Genomic DNA, 12461 nt, shown 5'->3' with positions numbered 1-12461 from the left:
GAGGTCTTTGGAGGTGATGTGAACATCTGAACAAATATCTTATACTGTGGACGATTGGAATTTAATAGGTGTCTTAGTGGGGACGTTCATTCTTTGTGACCAATCGGTGGAAAACAAATAGCTACTGGAATGGGGCCTGTCCTTTCTCACCCTCTCTTGATGACCACTTACATGCTGCAGACTTGAGATGGTAGAAGGTACGATCGACAGTATCATGTGCCCAATGTAAGACGTGCCAGACTGATGAGGAGGACCAGATGTTGCACCCCCCACAAGTACAGGGAGAAGCGGTCTTACCTCAACTTGTCCGACACCACCTGCCTTCGGAGACTGCGCTTCCACAAAGAGGTTATCAAAGATGGCAGATGAAGTATAATGTGGATAAATGTGAGGTTATCCATTTTGGTGGTAAAAACAGAGAGACAGACTATTATCTGAATGGTGGCAGATTAGGAAAAGGGGAGGTGCAAAGAGACCTGGGTGTCGTGGTACATCAGTCATTGAAGGTTGGCATGCAGGTGCAGCAGGCGGTTAAGAAAGCAAATGGCATGTTGGCCTTCATAGCAAGGGGATTTGAGTACAGGGGCAGGGAGGTGTTGCTACAGTTGTACAGGGCATTGGTGAGGCCACACCTGGAGTATTGTGTACAGTTTTGGTCTCCTAACCTGAGGAAGGACATTCTTGCTATTGAGGGAGTGCAGCGAAGGTTCACCAGACTGATTCCCGGGATGGCGGGACTGACCTATCAAGAAAGACTGGATCAACTGGGCTTGTATTCACTGGAGTTCAGAAGAATGAGAGGGGACCTCATCGAAACATTTAAAATTCTGACGGGGTTAGACAGGTTAGATGCAGGAAGAATGTTCCCAATGTTGGGGAAGTCCAGAACCAGAGGTCACAGTCTAAGGATAAGGGGTAAGCCATTTAGGACCGAGATGCGGAGGAACTTCTTCACCCAGAGAGTGGTGAACCTGTGGAATTCTCTACCACAGCAAGTTGTTGAGGCCAATTCACTAAATATATTCAAAAAGGAGTTAGATGAGGTCCTTACTACTAGGGGGATCAAGGGGTATGGCGAGAAAGCAGGAATGGGGTACTGAAGTTGAATGTTCAGCCATGAACTCATTGAATGGCGGTGCAGGCTAGAAGGGCCAAATGGCCTACTCCTGCACCTATTTTCTATGTTTCTATGAGATATGCCAGCTTATCAGGAGAGATCTGCAGCTTGCCAGCACCATCAGGACCGCACTGTCCGTCGAGGTCAAAGTCACCGCCGCACTGTCGTTCTATGCGTCGGGTTCTTTTCAGACCTCAGCTGCCGACATTTGAGGTATGTCTCAGCATGCCACACATTGCTGCATTAGACAGGTCGCTGAAGCCCTGTATGCATGCAGAATGGACTTTATTAGCTTCCCTATGACCGGGGAGGCTCAGACTGAGAGGGCTTTAGGATTCTACCGAATTGCAAACTTCCCCAAGGTGCAGGAGCAATAGACTGTATGCACATCGCGATGCGGGCACCTTTTCAGGATGCAGAGGTTTTCAGAAACCGCAAGGGATTCCACTCCCTGAATGTGCAACTCGTTGTTGACCACCAGCAAATTATTATGGCAGTGAATGATAAATTTCTGGGAAGCATCCATGATGCTCACATCCTGCATGAGAGCACTGTATCTGACTTGTTTAACAATCAGCCACAAGGTCAATGCTGGATGCTTGGTGACAAAGGATATGGCCTCGCCACCTGGCTGATGATCCCCCTGCATGATACCCACACCGAAGCCGAGAAGCGATGCAACGAGAGCCACAGAGCCACTTGCAATATCGTGGAGAAAACCATTGGAGTGCTTAAGCAGCGCTTTAGATGCCTGGACCACTGAGGAGGCGAGCTCCAATACCACCCTGAGCAGGTAGCTCAATTCGTGGTGGTGTGCTCCATGCTGCACAACTTGGCTATCAGGAAGGGACAAGAATTGCCAGAAGGGTGTGATGGTCCACCTCAGGAGAAAGAGGAAGAGGAGGACGAGGAGGTGGACGCTGACCTCGGGCTACACAATCAGGCTGACGCTGAAGCCATGCCACCCCCCCCCCCCCCCCGTTGACCGCAGGAAAGGATCCGTGGTGGCATCATAGCTGCAGGACTCTTTGACCCCAAGTTTCCACATGATTTGCTCCTGATTCTTAGGAGCAACTGGTGGAGAACGGAGTATCTTAGAAATCGGAATTCTCCACATTTAAGTTTTCTGCAGTTCTAGTCAGGTAGAACAGTTTCACTTTTGAACAGAATTTTTTTTTCAAAAGGGGGCGTGTCGGCCACTGACGCCTGATTTGAAAGTTTCCACAGTGCAAACGTACTCCAAACTAACTTAGAATGGAGCAAGTGAAGATTTTTGTAGGCTTGAAAAAACCTTGTCTACACATTAAAAACTCAGGCGCAGGTTACAAATTAATGTCCGGAACGAGGTGGGGGGGGAGGGGGGGAAGGGAAGTCATTAAATTCTACAATAAATCCTTAGTTATACTTATACAAATATTATACAAATAAATGCAACCTGAATAAAAATTTATAAGCAAAGAAAAGATTAAATAAACCATGTTCCTACCTGTGTGAAAGTGCTTCAGGCAGGCCTTTCAGGCAGCGGTTTGCCGTCAGAACCGACCGACGGCAGGAGGAGGGAGAAAGCTGCAAGAAGCCTCAGTGCTGATCATGGAAGGGCAATGTGGTTTTATTAAAAAATGTTAAAAATTGAACAGCTACAAAGAATTTGAATAGTCTCAAACAAGTGCATGTGTCCCGTTTATAACAGTCTATCTTTAATTACAGAATGCACTCCCTCACACACAGAAATATCAAGAAAATTAAAATGCAAGCCTTTGCAAGGGTTCAATAAACAAATTTTTACTTTTTCTGCAGCACTTTTTAAAATGGCCGAGTGCCAATGTTTCCTTCAGACTGCGCGTGCGCGAACGCTCTCCAACGCGCACGCGCAGGGTTGCCGGCATGAAAAAAACTCATTTAAATTGTACCCGCCCCCTCCTACTTACAAAATCGGCGCGAGTGGTAGGCTCCGCCCCCTGTGCGCCGCGCCAAGCAGACATCGAGCTGCAAAGCCGTTTTTGGCGCGAAAAATGGGCGCCCAGCTCGGAGGGGCGCCTGTTTTGCCGCGTGTGGAAACTTGGGGCCTTTATGTCAGGAGCTCAAATGAGCGCTTGGCCTGAAAGAACTTTGGTGGTATTTACAAAGCTGACACACTGCTAAGTGTGCAGGTCAGACATCAATGGTGTGCATCACCTTGATGATCGTTAAAGTTTAAGTTGATTGAAGTTAAGTGTAATTATACCCTTTTTGATAAGGAATCACCAGTGTGTAATGGTGCAGCTATCTGAGCCAATGTGCAACAAGGTTACGTTAAATAAAAAAGCATTTAAACCGACCATTTGTCTGAAATCATAAATATTTCCGTAAAAACCAACCCTTTTCCCCCCCCCCCCCCACACACACATACACACTTTTCATCCCCACCTCTACCCCTTCCCCTTCCCCTGCTGACTCCAAGCCGCCGGGCCGAGGAGCTCCTCAGGCGATGCTTCATTGTGGGGAATGATGGCCGAACTGCTGCTTGGACGGATAGGGGAGAGGACGGTCCCGAGGTGGGAACTTGATCAGAGCCAGAAGCAAGATGTTGCTCCTGGCTCTCATGTATCATTGGCAATGGGGGCGCGGCACCTTAGGGTGCTGTGCCGCACTCTGGGACCACTGGGAGGCCTCTGCTACCAGTGTTCCTGGCTAACAGCTGCAGGGCCTCCTCCCTCGCGCCTCCCAAAACAGCCAAGAAGCACACACCACATGCTTTCACTCCCTCTCTGTTCTCTTTCTGTCTCCTCTTCTGTGCATGTAATGATGACTCCTGACCTCCTGAATCGCGGGAAACGAGCGTTGCTAAGGACGGCGACATTTTACGGCAGAAGCTCACGGAGATTTAATGTTAACACCATTTCATATCACTCATGGTAATACCCAATTTTTAAAATGGAGATTAAGGGCTTTGAAAATGGGCGACAAGCCAGTGATCTGAAAACCCATTTTTACTGCCCTCGCTGGAAATACTGCCCATTTTTGGGCGATCTGCACAAAAGTGTAAAATCTAGCCCAAGGTCTTTCACAGCGTACTTTTGTCAAAACTTGTTTTATTAGCTCCACAAAATGTATTGAAGTGCTATCAATATTGAATCTATAAAATGACAGTTACTGCATGTGTCCATGCTAGTTATACTGGCACCTCAGTTTACACTATACTTGAAACTTACTTCAGTTCCAAGATACCATGGAATCCAGATACTTAGAAAGAGTTTTAACAAAAAAAACTTTGTTTATATCTAGTCTTGATGCCAAATTATCAGTTGTTTTTTATAATGTACCACTGATGTTGACTGCCATTCTTCAACCACTTGCACATATTACGTCCAAACTTCATTAATCCCTTCACCAGTAATTGTGCAGCATTGATCTATAATGTTAAATAAAGAATGAAAAGGACTGCTATATCCAAAGCATACCAATATATATCCTCAAACCTGTTTAGCACCTTTATGGATTTGTTTTGCAATTTTTGGGGAGGCGGGTTTTGTCCTATGTTTGAAATCCATTCCACAAATGCCTTTTTAATATGTTACATATTTTTCTTCCAGATTTTGAATGATATAAAGTCCATTGTAAGCAGTGAACATTCTCCAATGAATATTTATAAACTGAGTGAAAAATTGCTTCCACGACCTCATGCAGAAGCTATTCCAGACAATATTTTGGTGTATATGCACCTTGTTGCTACTATAGAGGTGTGGGCTGAACAATTAATTGCACTGAAGGTATTGTAACTTAAATTAGTAATGTAATACGATCCAATACTAAATGATAAGTACTCTTTATTGAGGATGTTATATTGGACTCTTGCATAGAAATTTGTACTAAAGTGAATAATTAACCGCACCATGTTTTTGATCGTAGTTGTCTTGGACGTTTTTAGTCAAAATAGGTGTTTAAAATGTATTTAAAATGGGTTTCAGGTATTGTAACCTCAAATGGCTCATGGTTGATCTCTGCTCCTCCTGGGTTAATTTCAAGGACAGGCCTGCTAGTGAGCCTATTATACCTGTCCCTGAACATAGCGCTACGAAACCAAGTCCAGTATGATTTGTGAGTGGAAGAGAATTGTACATCTGCACTCTTTGTAGTTGGTCAATTCTAAAACTTAATTTTAGGCATATTCAGAGACACCTACTTTTGTCTGCCCTGTGGGTGGTTTCATCAACTGGGCTGTCAGTAGTTTGTCTCGAATTATTAAGCCCACCAGCTTTTATACTGACTATTATAGACAAAATACAACACAATTGGGACTTTAGTAATTAAAATGAGATGAAAATGAGAAGGGATGTATCACTATTTTGTTTTCCTTAATGTGTGTCTTCAAGCAGGGTATAAGATGCTGTGTCTGCTATAAGGTATTGAATACTAATTGAAACAGTTTCAAATAAAATTGAGTGTTATGACAGCTTTTACAGATTGTTAACTATATATACCACTTTCTTAAGGTTTATTGTGTGTTTCATCTATATATTTTAATTCTTTTTTTCAGGGCTTGTATAGATCTTTAAAGAAGTTGTCAAAGTTGGTACCTGGGAAAACTATGGATATATATGTCTCAAGTGATGAAGTATGTGTTGAGGACTTGCAGTTGATATTGGATACAATTTTGGACGATCTTGGAAATAAACACGGAAAGATTGCATTACAAGTATGCCTCATATTTAAAAATTTGGATTAATTTTAGCTCTGGTATTAAATGATTGAGGGAGTGGGGGGAACACATACTACTATATTTTATTGGTAACGACATGCACCATAGGCCCAGTACACTCATTCTTTGCTTGATAACTATTACTATTACACTATTTCCAAAGTGTAAGCTTAATGTTTTTTTCTCTTTCCACATATAAAGAGAAGGAAGATTAAATATTACAATCTGTTTCTGCCTGTGTTTTTAATCCTGATATCATCTGGCATATTGTCAGCAGAAACCCATTGGGTAGGAAGTTTGAATTGCCCTTGGAACTTACCAGGCGAGTTAATATTGGGACTACAATGTCAAAAGAACTGGCTATTTTAAAATATGCTTACTTTTTTTAAAGCTCAAAAATCTCTCTCTAAATATACTAGTTTTTCTAAGTATTAGATAATCAGACAAAAAGATTTATGGGGAAGAGCAGTGTGTTGGTGTCTGAGGAGGTAAGCTGTATATGGAATAGACCAAATAGCCTCACTCTCTGCTGAAATTGTTTTGGTTCTATTAATCATTCAAGTTGCATGCAACAGTTTAATCTCAGTATTAGGACTGAGTAACCTTGAACTTTTGTACTCCTTTAATATCATCTGAAGTTCTTTGTTATTATCATGTCCATTTTTCTCTATAATTGATTTTGGCAACGAGACATTTCTTTTGTGTTAAAAATTTAATCTGGTTATTGGTTTAGGGAATTATACTAAAAGCCTTGACCACTGAGACACATTCATCAGCAATATTATTCTGTATTATTTACTTGCAATTTTATTAATAGTACCATAAAGTAGTCAGGTAGAAGACCAAATACAACAACACAAAAGCAAAATACTGCGGATGCTGGACTTTGAAATAAAAACAGAAAATGCTGGAAATCTCAGCGGGTCAGGCAGCATCTGTGGAGAGAGAAACAGAGTTAACATTTCATAAGAATTAGAAGCAGGAGTAGGCCATTTGACCCCTCAAGCCTGCTCCGCCATTTAATAAGATTATGGCTGATCTGATCATAGATTCAGCTCCACTTCCCTGCCCCGCTCCTCATAACCCTTTATTTCTTTATCGCTCAAAAATCTGTCTATCTCTGTCTTAAATATATTCAATGACCCAGCCTCCACAGCTCTCTGGGGCAGAGAATTCCACAGATTTATAACCTTCAGAGAAGATATTCCTTCTCATCTCAGTTTTAAAAGGGCAGCCCCTTATTCTGAGTCTATGTCCCCTAGTTTTAGTTTCCCCTATCAGTGGAAATATCTTCTCTGCATCCAACTTGTTGAGCCCCCTCATTATCTTATATGTTTCGATAAGATCACCTCTTTCTTCTGAACTCCAATGAGTATAGGCCTAACCTACTCAACCTATCTTCATAAGTCAACCCCCTCATCTCCGGAATCAACCTAGTGAACCTTCTCTGAACAGCCTCCAATGCAAGTATATCCTTCCTTAAATACGGAGACTAAAACTGTACACAGTACTCCAGATGTGGCCTCACCAATACCCTGTACAGTTGTAGCAGGATTTCTCAGCTTTTTATACTCTATCTGCCTTGAAATAAAGGCCAACATTCCATTTGCCTTCCTGATTACTTGCTGTACCTGCATACTAACTTTTTGTGTTTCAAGCACAAGGACCCCCAGGTCCCTCTGTACTGCAACACTTCATAATTTTTCTCCATTTAAATTATAATTTGCTTTTCTATTTTTTCTGCCAAAGTGGATAACCTCACATTTTCCCACATTATACTCCATCTGCCAAATTTTTGCCCACTCACTTAGCCTGTATATATCCCTTTGCAGATGTTTTGTGTCTTCCTCACAATTTGCTTTCCCACCCATCTTTGTATCATCAGCAAACTTGGCTACATTAAACTTGGTCCCTTCATCCAAGTCATTAATATAGATTGTAAATAGTTGAGTTCCCAGCACCGATGTCTGTGGCACCCCTAGTTACTGTTTGCCAACCGTAAAATGACCCGTTTATCCTGACTCTCTGTTTAGACACCCTATATAAACGCATCTTTTGTTTCCTAACTTGTGCTATTACCATCTCAATTCGGGTCGATTCGGGTTTCAGGTCGATGACCGTCAGAACTGGCAATAGTTTGAAATTTAACAGATTCTTAAGGAAGTGCTGGAGGTAAAAGGGCAGATGTTGCATCTCCTGCGCTTGCACGGGAAGGTGCCATGGAAAGGGGAGAGGGTGCTGGGGTGACTGCGGAATGGACTAGGGTGTCGCGGAGGGAGCGGTTCCTTCGGAATGCTGGGAGAGGAGGGGAAGATATGATTGGAGGTGGGATCACGCTGGAGATGGCAGAGGATGATCTGTTGAACACGGAGGCTGGTGGAGTGAAAGGTGAGGACAAGGGGAACCCTGTCATGGTTATGTGGGAGGGGAAGGGGTGAGAGCAGAGGTGCGGGAAATAGAATGGACACGGTCGAGGGCCATGTTAACCATGGCGAAGGGGAATCCTTGGTTGAGGATAAGGAAGACATGTCAGAGGCACTAGTGTGGAAGGTGGTGTCGACAGCGCAGATGCGACAGGGTTGGAAAACCTGGGAGAATGGAATGGAGTCCTTACAGGATGCGGGGTGGGAAGAAGTGTAGTCCAGGTAGCTGTGGGAATCGGTGGGCTTATAGTGAATGTTTGTCTATCTCCAGAAATGGAGACCGAGAAGTCTAGGAAGGGAAGGGAAGGGAAGAGTCGGAGATGGACCATGCGTAGGTGAGGGAAGGGTGGCAATTGGATGCAAAGTGAATGAAAGTTTCTAGTTCAGGGTGAGGGCAGGAAACGGTACCGATACAGTCAACAATGTACTGCAAAAAGAGGTGAGTGAGTAGGACTGGAACATAGAATGTTCCAAATATCCCACAAAAAGGCAGGCAGAGCTAGGACCCATGCGGGTTCCCATAGCAACGCCTTCAATTTGGAGGAAATGAGTGGAGTTAAAGGAGAAGTTGTTCAATGTGAGAACAAGTTCAGTCAGGCGGAAGAGGATGGTGGTGGATGGGGATTGGTTGGGCCTCTGCTTGGGGAAGAAGCGGTGCGTCCTCAGGCCATCCTGGTAGGGGATGGAAGTGTAGAGGGAATTGGATGTCCACAGTGAAAAGGAAATGGTTGGGGCTAGGAAACTGGAAACTTAAAAGTGGCAGAGGGCGTTGGAGGAGTCGCAGATGTAGATGGGAAGGGAGTGGACAAGGAGAGAAAAAATAGTCGAGATGGGAAGAAATAAGTTCCGTTGGGCAAGAACAGGCTGAATTGATGGATCTACTGGGGCAGTCCTGTTTGTGGATCTTGGGAAGGAGGTAGAAGCGGGCTGTGCGGGGTTGGGGAACTGAGAGTTGGTGGCTGTGGAGGGAAGACCTCCAGAGGAGATGAGGTCAGTGACGGTCGGGGAAATGATTGCTTGATGTTCAGTAGTGTGGTCATGGTCCAGGGAGAGGTAGGAGGAGGTGTCAGAGACAAACTAATTGTTTATCATTCTAGGGATGTAAAAGCACTTCACCAGAGACACTGGAGGCTATTGTATCTCATTTCCAGAAACTGTTTGATGTGAGTTCTCTCACTGGAGTCTATCCTCGAATGAATGAAGTATATTGTAAACTTGGTGAAATGAAAAATGCTATGAGAAATCTTCGACAACTTTTGGGGTTAGGTAAGAAACTAAAATTGAGTGCAATTTTGCAGCTGTTACATTTAAATTTTATAGCAAAATTTAATATTAAGAAAAAAAGGTAAGAATGAAATCACAGCTATCTTAAAACAATCACTTCATAAACAAAATTAAAATTTAACATTGATTTTTACTTTAATTATGTTTTATTTTCTTGTGAAGATAACCCTTTTTGAAAGCTTCAACTTCTTTTCAGATGAATCTACTCCTCCTAGTGCGCTCGTGAATATGATTGGAAAACTCTGCAGCTCTGTCAGTGCTGACACCTGCAGACAAGTGCAGCAACTCTTGGGCACCCAGGATGTAGACAGGTAATTATTTTTGCAATTGGTCAGATATGTCAGACACTTGTAGGACAGACTGAAAGGTTATGACTGCCTAATTTGAAATGAGAGAATCTCTGAATTCAGACGCAATTAACTTTTGACATTTAAGAATTTATTTTTATTCCTGGAGTAGGTTTGTATTACGGAAAGAATAAGGTTAGTTCCTCTTCATTAGCAAAAATCCTGTAATCTTATGAAAATAAATTTGATTAACTAATAAAATACAGTTGGACCTCTCTGGTCCGGCACCCTTGGGACCTGGCCAGAGAATTTCCCGAACCTCAGGAGGTCAACTGGTAACAACACTGCTGTCAACAACCTGGACGTGTTCTGTGCATGCGTGGGGAGAGAGAGAACTGAGCCGCAAGACACTGGGCCCCGAGCCTCTCGCTGAGCTGCGGTGGCGGAGAGCAATGGCAGGGGGAGAGAGCGCTTGGGGCCAAGCCTAGCTTCAGCGCCTCAGTCAGCCACCTGCCCTTCCCTTTCCTTGCCCGACCTCAATCAACAACACTGGAAGCCACCCACGCCGGGACTGGTGCCGGACCAGGATTGTTTCCGGACTAAAGAGTCCGGACTGGAGAGGTAGAACCTGTATCACCTTTCTGTTTCTGAACCATTTTCTACCACATAGAGTAGTTGAGGTAGATAGCATAGATGCCTTTTAAGGGAAAGGTAGATAAGTACAGGAGGGAGAAAGGAATAGAAAAATATACAGATAGGGTCATCTGAAGTAGGGTGAAAGAAGGCTTGTACGGAGCATTAAACTCCAGCACAGACCAGTTAGGCCGAATAATCTGTTTCTGTGCTGTAAATGCTACTTTATCACATTTCTGTCGTGCGGGTTTTAAATGACACTTTGACAGTGTATATCTTAAATCATGTAAAAAAAAAAATCAGATTTTCTTGCCAATGTAAAAAAGCTGTATCTAATGTTTTGATTCTAATTTGTTTCTCTAGTGTTTCTCTGATTGTGGGAACTATGATAATTGTTTCCCCCTCGCCCCATGTTTTAAACTATGGATGACTGCAACATTTAAGTCTTTGAGGGGCCCTTGCTTTGTGCTGTTAAAATACAAACTGTACATCGTACAGGCTTTTAACATTAATTTAGTTTAGCTACTATATCTGGTTTAGTCTTTAGTTTTATTTCTACTAGACTAACAATGGATCAAAATGGATAAAAATAAGATTTAAATGGGATACACTGTAATTATAAGTATGCTCAATTCTAAATATGAAGTGAGCTGCTTGAACAAGGTAAACAAGGGTTTTATATACATCTCTGCACAGGTCAAACAGCAGAAATAAAATCTGGAGCAGGTAAGAAAGTGAGTATAATTTGTAGAACAGAGTTAAAAATAAGCGATTTAAAAATAAAAGTAATCTGTTGAAAAAGTATTTATATAGCACCTCAGGACACCCAAACCGCTTTACAGACAGTATTTAAATGTTGGAAACATGACAGCTAATTTGCGCACAGCAAGGTCCCACAAACAGCAATGAAATAAGTGACCACATCATCCGTTTTAAGTGTTGGTTGGGATAAATGTTGGCCAGGACGCCAGGTGAATGATTCTGCTCTCCGATTAGTCCCATTGGATCTTTTACGTCCACCTTAGAAGGCAGGCGGAGCCTCGGTTTAATATATTAATATATCATTGAAAAGATGTCCCCTCTGACAGTGCAGCGTTCCTTCAGTGCTGCACTGATCTGACCGTCTAGATTATGGGTCAAAAACTGTAGTCGGAGGCTTCCCGCAGACAGATGCCTCCGACCGCAATAATTCTACGAAGGTACCTGGTGATCTCGGAAGCTCGGTGACTTGCGGTCCTGGGGCTCTACGCGAAGGCCAGCGTAGAGGCCCGCGTATCCCAGGATCGTATGGGTTTCGTACAGATATGTGGGATCACGTGGGCCGGCCCAACCTATCAGAGTATGGGATCCCCATTCATACGAATATGAGTTCCGTATGTACAGAGTTCACATTAGTATGAATGGAAATACCTACAAACACTGAAAATAAATTTAAAGTACATGTTACATATTTAAAATTAATTAAAATGCAATTTCATTAAATATTTTATACAAAAATTTATTTTTATATTTTTAAAAATATGTTTTAACAGGGCTAAAAATAAATTTACCTTAATGGACAGGGTTTTGATAACATTTAATTTTTCTATTTTTTTTTTAAACTCTTATGCTGGTAAAAGCAGGCCTTACGCCCTATTTAGAGGCCTATGCGTTCAAGTCTCTGGAGTGGGACTTGAACTCATGACACCTATTGTGATGTTTTTACTTTGTCGTGGTTCTGTCAGCAGCACCTCACCAATTGAAGGCATTCTTTAATATAGGTTATGCCAAATGCTAGACGAACATTATTGTGGTCCTGAAAGATTTTACTGAAAGCAATACAAAACACAAGGCTACATTCTGATTGATGGCACACTGCAGTGCAAATGGTCACTGGGATGATTGCGCTCACCCTATCTATATAAAACACTATTACACAATTGAACTCTACAATTAACATCTGGGGCTCGAAATTTGTTTTTCAGCGAAAATTGTACTTTTTCGTCAAAATTACCGATTGTGCTTTGCTACCACGAGTAGTCCAGAAATTCAACTTTTAA

The 12461-nt window shown here is 42.7% G+C and overlaps 1 protein-coding gene across 9 annotated transcripts in view; it reads left to right on the top strand.

The window, feature by feature from the left end:
* The window catches only part of cep70 (centrosomal protein 70), a 115844-nt gene that overhangs the window by 102183 nt on the left and 1200 nt on the right, over positions 1-12461 (top strand). For all 9 annotated transcript variants that reach the window (XM_070875471.1, XM_070875475.1, XM_070875478.1 and 6 more), the window contains 4 exons: positions 4690-4866; positions 5634-5792; positions 9316-9484; positions 9699-9813. In XM_070875471.1, the coding sequence (XP_070731572.1) occupies positions 4690-4866; positions 5634-5792; positions 9316-9484; positions 9699-9813 (620 nt within the window). The remainder of the gene's footprint in view (positions 1-4689; positions 4867-5633; positions 5793-9315; positions 9485-9698; positions 9814-12461) is intronic.

The sequence above is a fragment of the Pristiophorus japonicus genome, chromosome 3 (assembly GCF_044704955.1).
Source record: "Pristiophorus japonicus isolate sPriJap1 chromosome 3, sPriJap1.hap1, whole genome shotgun sequence".
Taxonomy (NCBI): Eukaryota; Metazoa; Chordata; class Chondrichthyes; family Pristiophoridae; genus Pristiophorus; species Pristiophorus japonicus.
This window is presented reverse-complemented; position numbering and strand designations above follow the sequence as displayed.